Source organism: Lepisma saccharinum, chromosome 28 (genome assembly GCF_977018435.1).
Source record: "Lepisma saccharinum chromosome 28, izLepSacc3.1, whole genome shotgun sequence".
Taxonomy (NCBI): domain Eukaryota; kingdom Metazoa; phylum Arthropoda; class Insecta; order Zygentoma; family Lepismatidae; genus Lepisma; species Lepisma saccharinum.
In genome coordinates, this window is record NC_139256.1 from 19,967,537 (window position 1) to 19,984,682 (window position 17,146).

At 34.8% G+C, this 17,146-nt stretch overlaps 1 protein-coding gene across 4 annotated transcripts in view; it reads right to left on the bottom strand.

The window, feature by feature from the left end:
- Positions 1-247: 247 nt before the first annotated feature.
- LOC145980549 (uncharacterized) overlaps positions 248-17,146 on the bottom strand; it is an 89,175-nt gene continuing 72,276 nt past the window's right edge. For all 4 annotated transcript variants that reach the window (XR_014440854.1, XM_083113567.1, XM_083113569.1 and 1 more), the window contains exons 3-4: positions 8,124-8,256; positions 248-1,049 (exon numbers count right to left, since the gene is read on the bottom strand). Coding sequence is in view for 3 of the 4 variants with exons in the window: in XM_083113567.1 (XP_082969693.1) it covers positions 987-1,049; positions 8,124-8,256 (196 nt within the window). In the remaining variant the exon portion in view is untranslated. The remainder of the gene's footprint in view (positions 1,050-8,123; positions 8,257-17,146) is intronic.

Below are 17,146 nucleotides of genomic sequence, written 5' to 3' on the forward strand. Positions count from 1 at the left end.
AAAAACCCTACATTTTCCAGTAGCGATTTGTTCAACAAATGTCACACTTAAGGGGTTAAGTGTCTTGTAAGTTTCATGTGAACCTTTGAAATATCCTTCAGTACATTAAATGTTGAACAATATCGTGGAATTCACATTGTAAAAAGAAAAACTGAGAACAGGAATCAACAATATGTTGACAGGAAATAACATTAATTTCCAACATCATAAATAACCTTGCATCAACTTCAAAATACTGCATACGAACACAACTCAATTAGATTTCTTTTTATTTCTTCCTTTCCAAGAGTAAAACATCAGTATTCTTAACTGTACAATATTTATATAAGTACATTACAACCAGCAAAATAACAGCTTATATTTTTACACATAAGCCCTTTGATTACAGAAAACTTCTCAACACCAACACAGTTTCAACAATAAAACACAAAGCACTTTTTCGTTAACTCAGCTCCTCTTTAACATTCAAGACTTTTCTAACGCAAGTTATAACATGTCACCAAACTGAAACTAAGCTATATTGCACAGGTTTTTTTGTCTTTTTTTGTGTCAAGATGTTATACATTAGAACAGTGGAAATACAACACAGAATTATTTGTAACACTGGCATTTGAACCATAACTTTATAAACTTTATCTCCTTTTTATTTTTTAATGTCTTTCTGCTCTGTTTCTTGCTATAGCATGTATAATTTGGTCTTTGGCTTTACCATTTGCAATCCTAACCATATTTTGTTTCTGAACACATTATGTATTACTGCATGTAAATTACAGATATTTTTTCTACCAGAGAAAAAATAACAAGAAATTACAGTAAAAACTTTTTTCATTTATGCATTTGTTAACTGGTTGAGCAGAAAACATTTAATACAAAAAGTAACAGATGAAAAACAGGAAAAAGATTGTCCATTGAAAAAATCAGTATTATGAAAAATTATTACTATTATATATATATATTTTACCGTTTATTCTATCATGAAGGCTAAATTACTGTGGTTTGACTTCGTTGCCGTTGGATGATGATCCCTCTTCAGGTGATTGTGGTTCATCCTACAATAAGACAAGTTTGCAATGAATAACTTAAAAATACACAGTAACGTTATATTATTATTTTACCTTGCTTTTCTATCTTTGTATGTTAATTATGATAATAGAAGTGAATGAGTGCAAAACAAGCCACCTCATATATCTCGATGTGTAGATTCAGCAGCTCCAAGAAACTACTGCCACTGGAAGATTGTTCCGTTGTTGCCCAATAGATGACAATTGCATCACAGACTTGTGTGAATGTGTCGTGTGAAGTGCAGACAGCGGGGACTTGCCACCAGCATATCAAGGAAGCCAGAAAGGAAGAGCTGCCTTTCTGGGTGGAAGGTGCTAGAGTCGTTTTCACGTTCAGAAGACACAATGGGCTCTTATGGACAATGCTTTTATGGGCAAATACGAGCGCGCTGTTGTGAAATTTCTCGATTTACAAATTTAGCTCACGTAAAATCGGTACCTGCAGTTTTGCAGGAAATTTTGTAGAGAATACGATGGTGAGCACAAAAAACTGGTAACTTGCTTACATATTTTTAGATAAATTAAAAATGCAAAATTTTCTGTGAAAACAAAATTTTTACATTATTTTCATTCCTAACGTTGAAACATGCCGTAAAATTGAAGCATTCATTATGAAAAAAATTGACACTGTTTTCTAATTGTCATAGGTGATGGTGGTGCTCAGAATTTATCAATACTTTAAAGCATATTCGCATTAAAAAATATTCAAATAAAGTATGTGGAGATTTTTTATATTCGTGCAGTAGAAAATGTCGTCGCTGCCCATTTTTTGTTCTGTAATTCCAAGTAAAAACTTTCAGCGACAAAGTTGTGGAGAAAATAATGAAATTATTTTTTATAACCACTGAAAGGTTCCCAGAAATATTACTTTCATGCATTTAGAGTTTCTTTTTAACCCGAACCGCACGCGAAGTAAGGAGACATTGTCTGGTCATGTTGAGTCGACTCACCGCAGCATTCCAGATAATCACCACCAAGTTTTCGAGTTGTTATTTTATTTCCATTCAGTAAAAATATTAACTTCATGCAGTTTGTTATAATAGAATTGCAATTACTTTAATAATTGACAATTATTTCCAATGCTGCTGTTGTGAGCAACATTAGTGCTGTCGCAAATACACGTTGTTTTTGTTTACATTACAGTCGACATTAATACTGAAATGAAGATCACCTTTCAGTTTCCAACGTACACATAAATTCATAGACAATAATGAATTTATATACAGGGTGACTGGTAATTAGATGTATTCCCTGAAAGGGGTTAAAGTAGAGACAATTTGCAATAAATTTGACCATATGATACCCCGTCCGAAAATTAGTAGTTTTCGAGATAAACGAATTTCAATTGTTCTTTTTAAAAATGACAATTTTCCACATAAAAAGATGAATTGAGAAAAAACTGCTCATTGTATGGAACGTTTTTCAGCGTTTTCTGATAGCTAACAAATAAGTGGTTCGTTGAAAAAAATGTTTTTCCCAAATAACAATCACATGTAAGTAACGGGTGGGTCTAAACTTACAAGTGATGATAAAAAAATGCACTCTTAGTTTACTTGGCAACGTATTAATAACAAAAATGGTATGACACGAAGCGTACAAATTACTTAAATTACTTCCATGGGTCATCAGCTATCCAACAAGGTACAAATGTTGCTAACATTCACATCTGTGTACAAGAAATAATACTTCATTCATCACCATGTGAATGGAATCAATGAACAACACAATTAAAGAACATTACACGTCTTGATCAAAATGGGCACCTCCGTTACGAATGCAGGCACGCAGGTTTTTACGGACATTTGGTCTCTTAACTCGTGATGTGATGGTGACCTTGATGTGTTGACCAGCTGTTAAGATCCTCTCCCTGAGCTCTTCTTGCGAGTTTACCAGTGTCTTGTCATGTGGCTCCAAATGTAAAAGTCGCAAGGTTCAAATCGGGGGATTGAGCAGGCCAGGGAATCGGGCCGCCTCGGCCAATCCATTTCTTTGGGTAATTTTCATCCAGCCACTGTCGCACGCCCAGGCAAAAGTATGGATGGGCATCATCAACAATAATTTGATCGAGCCATTTTTCCTGCCCCAAATCTTAAATGGCATCACTTATGAACATTTTTTGAGGAACGTGATGGCAATGTAGTTGGAGGATGTGCCTCTAGCTAAAAGACGTGACATGATTTATCAGCATGATGACTGCCCAGCTCGATCCCCCGATCGATTTGACGCTTTGCGACTTTTACATTTGGAGCCACATGACAAGACACCGGTAAACTCGCAAGAAGAGCTCAGGGAGAGGATCTTAACAGCTGGTCAACACATCAAGGACACCATCACATCACGAGTTAAGAGACCAAATGTCCATAAAAACCTGCGTGCCTGCATTCGTAACGGAGATGCCCACTTTGAGCAAGACGTGTAATGTTCTCTAATTGTATTGTTCATTGATTCCATACACATGAAGATGAATGAAGTATTATTTCTTGTACACAAAGTGAATGTTAGCAACATTTGTACCTTGTTGGATAGCAGATGACCCAAGGAAGTAATTTAAGTAATTTGTACGCTTCGTGTCATACCATTTTTGTTATTAATTCGTTGCCAAGTAAACTAAGAGTGCATTTTTTTATCATCACTTGTAAGTTTAGACCCACCCGTTACTTACATGTGATTGTTATTTGGGAAAAACGTTTTTTTCAACGAACCACTTATTTGTTAGCTATCAGAAAACGCTGAAAAAAGTTCCATACAATGAGCAGTTTTTTCTCAATTCATCTTTTTATGTGGAAAATTGTCATTTTTAAAAAGAACAATTGAAATTCGATTATCTCAAAAACTACTAATTTTCGGACGGGGTATCATATGGTCAAATTTATTGCAAATTGTCTCTACTTTAACCCCTTTCAGGGAATACATGTAATTACCAGTCACCCTGTATATATGTAACACATTACCATATCTCAATGTTATTCTATGAAATAATTACAGAGAAAGGCAAATAAATATTAAATGTGCCTGTGTATTAAATTAAATCTAATGGGAAAATGACATGCTAATGAACTGTAATGTTCACAGTATAATATTAATAATTACATATAATTATCATTATATATACAAAATATGTAACACCTTCATTGTGAAGAAAGCTCATAATTTTCCGGCGACATGAGCTAGCGCTGTATTGGCAACACTGTGCGGTTTCTCCATAAGCGCCGTTGTGTCTTCTGAACGTGAAAACGACTTTAGTATGCGAGACATTCACCGTCAAATGACGGCATTGTATGGAAAACATTGCTTATCTCTGTCGTGGGTGAAGGAGTGGAGTCAAGAGGTTTTCTGCGACGTGGCTGCCATGTACCAGGTGAAAACGGAATCTCCTTCCAGTGGCAGTTTTGTGGAGCAATGGCATCTTCACGTCGAGATATATGAGGCAGGGGCAATTCCTCCATGTAGGAAGTGAGGAACTTTTTACAGTTCATTTGTAGTATTTTCCAGTTCTCTACTTTTTAAGAGTTAAATGTGCATTAAACATTAAGAGTGCAATGGGCATACACTTGACCAGGTTCGCTACTGTTTGCTATCACTTGCTTCCTCCAGCTGCCCCCAAAAACGATAGTCTTCCCCCTTCCCTGTTGCTGAGGAACCTCGATCATCCACATACAACGGGATGGGTGAGGGGTGTGGAAGGGAGAGGGAGGGGTTCCACAGTTACATGGTCCAGCGAGGAAGAAGCACTCGCTTCCTCATTCAGTGATGCCAACCCTAACATTATGGTTCTAAACCTAGTATAATTTGAACTTTGTTGGCACCTAGCACCCTGTGTTTGGCATGATGATAAAATCTAGCATTCTCTCTAAACGTGCATCCCTGGGAGACAGATAAATTGAATTCAATGGAAGATACTTTGAGGAAATGTACTTCTCCAACGGACATGTTTCAAACAAAAGGAAGTATGACGACCAAAGGAAAAGCTTTCACAATCACATCCTCTTCTTTTCATATTTTCCTTATCCTCCCCGATTTAGTAAAAGAGCATTTTATGAGATGAAATCAGAAGAAAGTTGGAGTTCACAAATGAAACACGAGCCGCCGTTCCCAATTGTGAATTTTCTCCAACTTTTTCAAGCACTATACTGAATCCATTTAACTAGTTGGTTGATTACTCAAATGTTGCTTAACTATAGTAAATAATGGATAAACCAAGTTCACAACTCCAAAATAGCTGCATAAATTGTTTATCCAAGTTCACAACTCCAAAATAGCTGCATAAATTGAACTTAAAATTACATAATTAGTTGCATTTAGCATAATTGAAGAAGCAATTTTCTTATCACGGGATTGGCAAAACATATGACGACAGGCTGGGAGGACTCCACAAACATCGAACCACAGATAAATAATATGGTCTATGGTCGAACCAATCAGCTTGGTCCACTCAAAAGTGGGCACAGTGTTGCAGCTAAATCCAATGGATATTACAAGTGATACATCGGCCTCTTTAATTGAATGCATTTTCAAAGTGTTTCCTCGGTCTGTTTACCATAACTTCCTACATTTAAAAAAAAGGCCACGAGTCGCCACTAATACGAGATGACCTGTCTTTCACTGACTGACCCTTATATATTAAATTTATGGAGGAACTAATGTAGGAATGCCCATGCCCACCTTTGGATTCACCTGGAACTTTAAGTGGCAAAAATGTAAGTTAATCTGTATGCAATCACTTCTATGCCATGAAGTAGGGTGTAGCAGGAAATCGAATGTCGAATTTCAGTAACAGGTAGTGCTTAATAAAATGCATAATACAAACACAGATTCAATACAAGAAATTATTTTATTCATAGCTTATTTGTAGTGGCGTAGCTTCTAAAATCAGACTGCTACTGCCAGGTTTATTTAAAATATTGAATATTTGATGTATTCATTCAAATTGTAATGTTTAACTAGAATTTATAACCAGATACGAATAAAATGGTGCAGTTCTATCACCCACAAAAATTAGTCTTTTCCATCTATTTTTCACACTTCTATTTATTGCAATAATTTTTTTTGTGTAAGCCCCATGGGGCGCAAGGGCCCAGATGGTCATTCACTTCACCCACCCCTTGCTACACCTATGTGTGCACTAATGATTATCTCGCATTGCAAGTATGAGGAAGCAAACAGAAAGAAGTTCTGGTGTGAATGCCTCTACTGAACTTATGTGCATCTTTAAGTAGGATTGGGACCCCTCTGAATGTGGAAAAAAAATCTTACTTCTATTTGTAGTACTTTTCTCTTTTCTGCTGTTCTTTTCTTTACATTTTTGGCATCCTTCCTATCTCAGACTTCTCGCTTACTCTCATGTTGATTCTCTTTGTTTTTTCTCCCCTATTTTTCTCTGCTGTTTTTATTTCACTTTCTTTTTTTTGCAACTTTTATTTCTCTTTTTTGAGCAGATTTTATTTATTTCTCTCTACCTCACTTTCTATCACTCTGGTTCTCTGAAGAAAATAATTATAACCTATAAACACATCCCCGATTGTCAATATATACATACAGGGTGATTGAGAAGTGGAGATACAAACTGCAAGTCTTGGTCAACATGGGGGTGCAAACAAATCATTTGCAAGAAATGGCGGATGTATGAATGTACTGTCACAATCCAAGACTCACATGTTTCTTGACACCCATGTTCAACATGTGACCTTCTCCATGCACACTTGTCCACTAGGTGTATACTACTAGTTACTAGTAGTATACTGCCGCACCAATACTAGTGGAGAAACAAAAGCGAAGTGTAAATTAAGGTATCCCAATCGTCCAGTTCACTTCTTGTGTATAGAAAATTATGGACCTTATTTGTATAGGCACATATTTTTGGTAAAAAAAAACATTTTGGTACAAAAACAAGAGTCAGTTTCGGGTTCAAAAGCGGTAAATAAAATAAAATTTCGGTGATCTAGTGGTGAAAATGACATTTTGGTTTTAAAATTGTGAACATAATCCAAAAATTGATTTGAAAACTACACTTATTACAAAATAAACATATCCCTTCTAATAGCACATTTATGAAGTTACCAGAGTATTAAGTTTATTCCTGTATAAAAGGGCCCATTCTTGCTTCTCAAATATTTAGAGCAGAATTAATAAATTTTCCGTGAATTGCATAACTCACAGGATAATTCAAACTTCAGAAAGTGTCCCATCAGTAAATAAACTCTAAATTTAGTGTTTAAGAGTCTATTTCGCATCATTTCGTGACAAAACAGGGTAGGAAAATGCACCTCACACCTTTTAGAAACATTAAAAATTACCACACCTTTCAGAAACATTAAAAATTAAATTAGAATGTATTATTTCATGTTTTCGTCAAAAATGAAATATGCATGCCTCTACTTATTGGCAATTCATATTTTTTCGAATATGTCCATAGACTCTAGTATTAGAGTTGGAAAGCTTCATTATTGCTTGGGAATTTTTGAGTGACATAGGTAAAGTCATGAAGCTGGCTTGAGAATTCCTACATGTTAGAAGCACACAGTGAAATCTGGGCAGTTGTTGGTCAATTTCAGTATGCATTTACAGCATATGATGTGCCCCAGAAAACAATTCTAGATTCGCCTATGCATTTGCCATTTTCTCACAAGCAGTTTATTTGTGGATCTATATTCACTGCAACTTTTTTTATATTCTAGTGTGTACTCTTCACACTTACAATTTGTACCATCACTTCCGAATAATCCTATATATATCACATTTCAGAACATAAGTTTTTGATTTTGACACTCCTTCATCTCTAGAATTTTTTCTAGACACACCCATAATGTCCTGAACTGTACAGTCAACGGCAAAGTTAATAGTAGGAAAACTGTCCATCGCTATTTTCATTATTGTTTATTCTACAGCTTATGTTGTTTTAAGGAATGGATATCTGTTGATTCGAAGCAGATATTGTCTTCTTTTTGTTGACGTTTCAATTTAAATTCATCATTATCACATTGTGGGAAACAGGCTGAATGAAAATTGTGATGGACAATTCGCCTACTCTTTCTTTTGCCATCGGGTGTACAATGTGAACCTCACCTGGGATATTATACTGCTTCTATTGCTTCTGACATCCAGGTCCATACCAAATGGCTTCATAGGTTTTAGACCATCTGAATATTCGCACTCCTGCTCCAAGTTATATGGACTAGGATACTCAAAAGAAGAATCACTGAAAAACAATAAACTGTAAGTTAGTAAGAATTCCTCATGTGATGTGTCATCAGTATTTCATATTGGTGTAGAAATTTACCATGTAAAAGGAGAGAACAAATAAGATTACACACAACTGAATATGCAAATGTACAACAAACAGATTTATTACGAGGCATAGTGTAGAATTACCTTGTACTGTAACTGAAAATATATGATACTCTGAAAATACTTTCTTCATTTGTTTCCTTTGAAATCTTACACTGATAAAATTCTGTAAATAAATTGGATTACTTCTTGAAATAATGGATCAGTAAAATAATGTGCAATTTTACTGATCCATCATCAATAATTACTACTTATTGAAGGGATCGGGTGTACAACATGGTAAGTAACATTTTTGGTCATTTTTGAGTTCATTAAGAAAAAATGTTAGAAGCTAAATTGTAGATAAATTGTTTTTGTGATGTTCTTACCAGAAGGCTTCACTGAGTCCAATGCTAATTGTATGACATGGCAATTTCACTTGAAAATTGAAGGATGGCACATTTGACTTTAACACAAAAATGACCAAAATGTCACTTACCATGTTTTACGGCAGAGCCCTACAATTATCAGATCTCTAATATCTATCATGACATATCTGATCAATATCAGCAACATATTCCTTCAGTATTATGATATATTTTCTAATACTATGCTTAGCATAATCTGTAATCAAATTAAATCAAAACAGCTTTCTTGTAAATCTACAAATATAAAAAGGCAACTTAACTGGAATACCATAATGAGAAGAATGTGTGAAGCATGTGCAAGAACAAAATGTTTATTCAATTCATGATTGAATGAAACCTAGCAAGGCAGTCATAAATATAAGTATGATAGAAACACAGATTTAAAAAAAAACTTATAAGTTAAAACTGAGTTTTGATTGTAAAAGTTGCAAAGCATGCATTACTGCAATAATATTGTGTTATGGCAGGAAGGGATGAAGATAAAAACTCAATCATTCACTTCAAACATTGGTGAAACATAGAACCGACATAAGCTCGAACTTGAAAAATACAAAAAACTGATTGCAGATTCATAGTGAACCTTAAGGCTCGACTTGACCTTTGGCAGCCGTCAGGGTGAATCTTATCAAAATTTTCTCTCCATTTGAAAAACTGCTGCAATATTCCAAATTCTGAAAAATTACATTAGCTTAGAATTCCTTCTGGAGCATTCACGTGAATTTTCGTGTAGTTTTTCTTTCACTGTTATCTAGATATTATCGCAAAACCATTGAGAATATCTAGTGATGAAGGAATTGGGAGCATAAAGGTAGAAACATCAATTTTCCTAAAACATCGCTCTGAAGCTCGCAAGTTGAACGCTCATTCACCCCACATTCCACCGGATGCAGAGCCAAGCAACAAGAATCTTACACTCGACTCTGCACAGTCAGGAAGGCAATGGCCCTCGCCAGCGGTGAGTGAACCTCCACTGTAAATTTCCATCTGCATCCAGGGATACCCCAGGTGTACAGCTGGAGGTGCAAAGTCCACCAAGTCATGACTCAATTCCAAAGTATAAAACCCCTGGAGATGGTAAATCGATCTCTCACTTCGCTCCACTATTACCAGCAAATTGATCAACGAGACGACGACGATGGCCTGTTGAGAGATCGCGACGTTACGAGGCGGCAACAAGCGAGAAGCCCAAGAAGCAGTCCGGACTACGGAGGAACATTAGCCAAAGCAGCCGGAGAATCTGCAGTCCACAAAATCAAGTCGCCGAATTGCCTGCTGCCTCTTATCGCCACCTTCGATCTCTCCAGCGGGCACCTGTCACCGTGCAACCGTCGCCAACACCAGAAGCCGAGGGCCAGACCTACAGCAATGGGTGAGTAGTGTTCAACATCACAGGCTCCCAACGATCCTTCATCAGCTTCCTTAAGGGTAGAGGTGGTTAGCTAAATCGAACTTGAAGACCTATCTTATCTATCTGAGCTACGTCCCGGCGTGACTCGATCCCATACCATACCCGACGTCACGCTACACTAGATAACAGTGAAAGCAAACTACACAAAAATTCACGTGAATGCTCTACAAGGAATTCTAAGCTGATGTAATTTTTCAGATTTGGAAATATCATAGTGGTTTTTCGAATGGAGAGAAAATTTTGATAAGATTCACCCTGACGGCTGCCAAAGGTCAAGTCGAGCCTTAAAAATCCACATCCTGCTTTCTTCTATCAGGTTAACAATTTAGCTACTGGTCAGCTCAGCTCATATAATTATGGTTTGCCTGTACATTTTCTAGTAGTTTGTATCAAAATATTTATAAGCTACAACTACAGTCTTTCATAGGCAAAATAAAATTAGATAGACAGCCTGTATTTCTTTCTTATTTATATATCTCCATCAACATTACTACCATTGATGAATACGGAAATAATTGTAATGAAGTTACATGCATTGAAAGGAAAGATTATGCTTATCATTATATCACATAAGGTAATAATTTATCTAAGCACGTTGATGGAATACAATCCAATATTTCAGCAACATCACTTGGCTTTCTCAGGGCACTACAGATGGAACAGAACCACTAACATGTTGATAATAAAAAGAAAGATGGATAAATTAAATGGCTAACAAAAGTTGGTTAAAATTGGTTTAAAAGCAATGTAAAATGTTGAAAACATGGTATAGAGTTGTAAGGTACCAATAGAACTTTGCGACTTAGTGGATTGTATTCTAATGACATGTCTAAGTAATTACCTTGTACCTGGTTTACTTTTAACATGGCTTACCTTCCTTTATAAGAAAAGGTAAAATCTCATGTCACTTGCCATTAACATCATAAAATGTACAAGGACTATTGTCTAGACATGTACCTATGCACATTAAAACAAGACTAAATGTTAAAAAAAAAATATACTCAAGCAGGAAACCATAGCCGATCATGTTATCATCTACTTGCCATGTGTACATACGCACAGATCATCCTTCAGGATGATAACATGGAGCTACGATCTCAAGATGAAGAATCAGGAGGTTTGAAAATTTGGAAATATGTACAAGGCATGTATCTAGACAATACTTTTTGTACATTTTTATTACCTTTGTTTACTTAATCATCTCCCTACACACAAACTCTTCTGTAAACGAACCTGGAGAAGTTAAGCAACACTAAAATAGTCAACTTGCAATTGCTTATAGAAATAAAGGATACCGGTACCAAAACAATGCTTGTTTTAAAAGTGTGTACAGTACCACAAAAAGTGCCATCACAATTTCTCAAATAAAATCTAATACTTTTTGCCAAATCTTATAAAACCTGAATTACCCACAAATTATTTTATGATTTAATTTAAATATGCGAAACCAATATATCACCTACACAGTCTAAAATAAACAGAAATTCTTTAAAAGATAGAATAAGTCTGCAAGAGGAAAAAGTCAACAAAGAATTCCAGTATTAATACATCAATTACACAAAGTATCTATCAGGAAAAACTAAAATATATCTATAAAAAAAATTCTACACATTTGCGAACTGGTTATCATTATACTAGGTAGATAAATCTACAACTAACAAGAGACTACATCTAAAAGGCAATGTATTAAGAATACATATAGACACAAACAAAATTTACATACTAGATTGAGGGGGGAAAAGCTACTAAGAGAGCTGACCCTAAACGGAACAGGCAAAGGATCCTTTTCTGCATTTGTCAAGACACACGTGTGTGGTACTTTAGGAATCTGGAACTTTTCATCTAATTCAAGACAATTTTCCATTTAATTTACATGTATTTACACATGTTTACATATTTTTGTTTTATTCTGCAAGTTTCAATTTTAAGCCTGATGCCTAACTGTTCACCTCAAAATCAGGTTTGATTTTAGCATCTAGTTTGAAATTAGGTATTACACGAAATAAAATTTAATCTCGCTCAAAACTAATAATGGAATAATTATGAATCACACCTCATTCTGTTTAGCATGAATCGAACGTCATGTTTTAGAAATTAGAAGCTGAAGAAATTTCAAAAAACTATTTTGTTCACTTAAAATTAATTTACCTGTCCCTGGGAATTCTGTGTTGAAAATGGTACCAAAATCTCGATAATGTATAGAATTATATTTATACACACATTTGTCGTTTCTACTTTCTGGGAATTATATATTTTTAATTACAGTAGTACTCATGGGCGTAACTTGAGGCTTAACTTTGGGAGGGGGGGCAGACACGAAAAGTTTTTTATCCCATAAAAATAGTGTACAGGATTATTTGCTAAATATAACTGTTACATTTGCAAAATCACAAATATTATTATTTATTACTTAGCTCTTCAGGCCCCACGATGTTAACAAAAGTATACTTAACTTGAAAAATTTAACAAACCTAAAAATTTTGGGAAGCAAGTGCCCCCCCTTTCCCCTGCTAAGTTGAGCATATGGCAGTACTCAATTGCAAATTCCACATTGAAAACTGCCACTACACACTTAAAGTCATTAGTTTCCCTACCTCATATGGTCACAACAGTGATTAATTGGTCACATCCATGTTAAAATGGAAACGTACTTGAGCTGCAGTATGTCACCAAAACCAAACATTATCACACTAACATTAACAAACATTAAATTATGTCATTAAATACCTGCAGCTACATATGGTATACTTATCTTGTGCCAAAGATGGCCAACACTGTTATATGTAGAGCCCGGAAGTTCAGGCATTTATTTCCGTTAAAATAGGCAGGCAAAAAGGCATTTATAATGTGGAAAATAGTCACTAAAAATGAAAAAAAAAGGCAAAATAAACCGAAAAAATGGCACATTTGGAAGTCGCTTACTTTTATATATAATTTCTAGCAACATGTTAAAATCTACATTGGGAAGAGCATTTCAATTTTCTCCGTCTTGATTGCACATAACTACAAGGTTTTTTTTTAAGTTCTCAATATTCATTGATAGTCGTCTGTCAGAGAGAATGTTTTTCATAATAGAAAATGATCTTTCTACTTCGACAGAAGTTATTCAAGCATACATAGAACAAGCTAATATAGTTGGACTCATTTTGGTAACAGCATTCTCATCTTTTAGGATATCACAAATTGTTTTGAATTGTTTCAAGTCCTCATTTGCACTCACTACCCGTTTGCACTTTTCCGCAACAGCTGACCCCTTTTCTCCTGGCACTTCCATCATCTGCTGCATAGATTCCTCGAAGATTTTCATGGATGCTACAAGAGTCTCACCTTTTTTTTCTAGCTTTGTAATTGTCTCTGGCAATGCACCATAATGTGCAAAAATAAACGACAGTTCATTCTTCAGTTCTGAATAGCACAGGAGTTTTTCACTTCACGAATTGAAGCCGCTTCATTTTCTGGATGAGCATCGATCACCTCACTGATTTTTTCAAGGTTGTTAGCATAATATATAGCTGCTGATATCCAGGTTCCCCATCTTGTCAAGACTGGTTGCGGAGGAAAACTAAGCTCAGGCGTAACTTCCTGAAATTTTCGGGTTCGAGAGGGAGATTTCAGAAATATTTTCTTTGTGTTCGAAATCAACCTGTCCACTTCAGCAGTCAATCATGCACAAGGAAATGTTAACCGAAAGGCAATATCCTAACTCAGCATGAAATACTTTTTCTCACACTTTTCTCCTTTAGCAATGTTGAAACATGCGTGAGTTCAATATTACTTAAATAAAGCGAAAATTATTCACGTAATAAATGGAAGAAAAATAAATGCCAACATATTTTTTTTTAAAAAAAAATGGTCAAATTTCATTGAAAAAGGCAAAAAAAGGCATTATAATTAAAAATAGGCAAAATAGGCAAAATGAAAAGGCTTCTAAAACATTCGAAACAACATAAAAAAACGTATATCCGGAAATTTTTTATCAATATATGCAGTAAATAAAAAGAGGCATTTTGCCAAACTTCCGGGCTCTAGTCATATGCATAAAAATTTGCTCAGGTTTACGGGTAGTGCTGAACATGATTCTACATAATTTTGCAAATTTTCCACTCAATACCTCACTATTTCAATTGTGCATTATCAAAATGGACATGTAAACAATTAAGAACAATGTAGGACAATTGAAACTTTGTAGAAGACTAATAAATGAAGTTACTTTCTATGGAAGCACAAATGTAAACTTGCTGAAGAATGATTGAAAATTGTTACATGAAAGGAATTAGGGTGTGAATTTTTGCCTAGTTGCCTTTTTTTATCCCTTTGTAGGTTTTAATGTTTTAATTCAATTTTATGTTGTTTTCCAGCAAAATAATACCTGGTGTTTCATAAATAATTGAGGGTTACAAAAATTTCTTGCAAGCAAACTACTGAAACACATTCAAATCATCCACTTCACTTGCAGTGTCTTATGCAATGTTTGGTCCCCAAATTCAGCAGACCTTACACTGTGTGGCTTCTTTTTGTGGGGTTTCATCAAAGATAGGGTATTCATCTCACTGATGCCATGTGGTATCGTAGACCTAAGGAGTGAATCATCACAGCGATAGACACTATCGACAGGTGATGCAAGTATGGCAAGAAGTAGGCTATTGTGTCTGTGTGTGCCGTGACACCCGTGGTGCACACATTTAACATTTGTAGGTGTCAAAAAAACTGAGTTCCTCGTTCGTTCTGGACTGGTTTCATTAACATAAGTCCAATACTTTACTTGCAATAAATTTTTGTAACCCCTCAATTACTTATGAAATGCCAGAATATTTTTAGAGTGCCTGTAAATAACTATGTTTAAGTTTAGTGTCAATTTTGCACAATAGTGTCTAAAAAAAATTGGTATTTTTACTTACTTCTGCTTCTTTGGCTCTTTACAGAACACTGCAGAAGGTTACCTCTTGTTTTGTTAATGTCTCTTCACCAATTTAATCTAAGCACCATTTTCACCATTGTCGTCATGATTAGCCAAATGTAACAGTGTGCAACTAAGAAAAACTGATAACTAGTTCATGTTCACTATCAATTTTGGTGCCTACCTATTTAAATACATTTCCCTATAATAATAATAGTAATAAATGTATTAGGTGACTGCAAATCAAAAATGTATTTTTCTTTGGTACTTTATGCAAAACTATTTACTTTTCGTTACATGTATATTCTGATCAATTCAAAAATTGTTCTCATTGTTCGACATTTCCCAAAATTTAAAGAAATCCTATACAAAACCTTTCTCTTTCTTCTTGTACAAGAATCATACTTCAGAAAATTCACTTCACTCTACGAAAAAGGCTATGATACTTACTACCTAATACAGTAAAATCTCAATTAACTGATGATTCTGTGGTCTCTCCAATATGCAAGATATTGTTAGGAGTTGGCCCTCATTTCAAATTTTTTATGTAATATGTCTTTCACTTTGGGTATTTTAGTTGGAAATATTCAGTTCTACGGAAAAATCTGACTTTTTTTTAACTTGCTAACCAAATGTGTAATAATTGAGCTGGGTCGTATCCCCCCAGAAATGTTTCTATACACAGTGAATGCAATACAGTCAAAAGTCTCTTTGCTGGTCTTCTCAACTACTTTACTGTTGCACCTTCTATTCATAACTGTTGGTTAAAATAAGGTTAGCTATATTTGATTGCTATGCAAGGTGTTAAATTAGGTCTCCTAGTCTATGAACACACAGTATTCTTTCACCTTATTTAATATTTTTCCAGTAGTAATGTCCATATTAATCAGGCACATTTTTTTGGTAAATAAAAAGTAAAATTTCGGGTTCAAAGGCGGTAAATAAAATGAATTCGCTGTTATAGCGGTGAAAAAGCAGCATATAAAATGACATTTTGGTTTTAAAAATGTGAATATAATCCCAAATTTGATTTACAATCTGCACTGTTACACAAAATAAATATATCCCTTCTAATAGCACATTAAATCATTACCAGAATATTAAGATTATTCCTGTATAAAGGGGTCCATTCTTGCTTCCCAAATGTTTGCAGCAGAATTAATCAATTTTATAAACGGTCAATTTCGCATTTTGCAGTTCATTTCGCATCATTTCGTGACAAAACAAGGTAGGGAAATGCACCTCATACCTTTCAGAAACATGAAAAATTAACTTTTCAATGTGTTATTTCACATTTCGTGTTTTCGTCAAAAACGAAATATGCATGCCTCTATTAATCAGTACTATAAACAGAATTAAGTTTCATCAGGGTGACCACTCTAGGACCATGATAAAATTCAAGTATAATCCCCAGTTTTCCAGGTGAACTATCCAAAAATTCAAGCGTACAAGCAGATGTTTTCTCAATTTCAACTTTACATATTACCGCCTCTCACCACCTACACACATACACACACAAATATATTGACAATATAAATGGTCTGTGTGATTCCAATGTATCCAAAAATTCTAATTTAATTCAATTAAATGGTACATATACTATTTAAAATATTCAATTTAAGGTGCGGAGTTAATATTTGCCATTTCACATACTCTGATGATTCGAAAATACAAATGTTACTAATCTACAAAATTATTTACCCAATCAACTTCAAGATATCTTGTCTTGCAATAATCTTCCATCTGTTAGATAGATTGTTCTGCAAAGGACACTAACAAAGTGAATGAATTGAGAGAATTCTGTTTTATTTTCCACGCAGCTTCCTTTTTTTTTTTTCCTTCTTTGATAAAATAAAGGCTAAACTGTGATAAACTTGCCTCGGGGCATTTGTAGTATGAATTCATTTTGATTAATAAAGTTGCAATTTTTCACATCTACGGAGAAAAATTCACGTAGAATTCACACATAATTCCTGGAATTCATGGAATTTCCGGTGAGTAGCCACCCTGTTCAACAATATTTAAAGTCAACCCAGGACATAATTTGGCATGAAGATTGTTATGTTCATCAAGCCAGAACACACAAGTG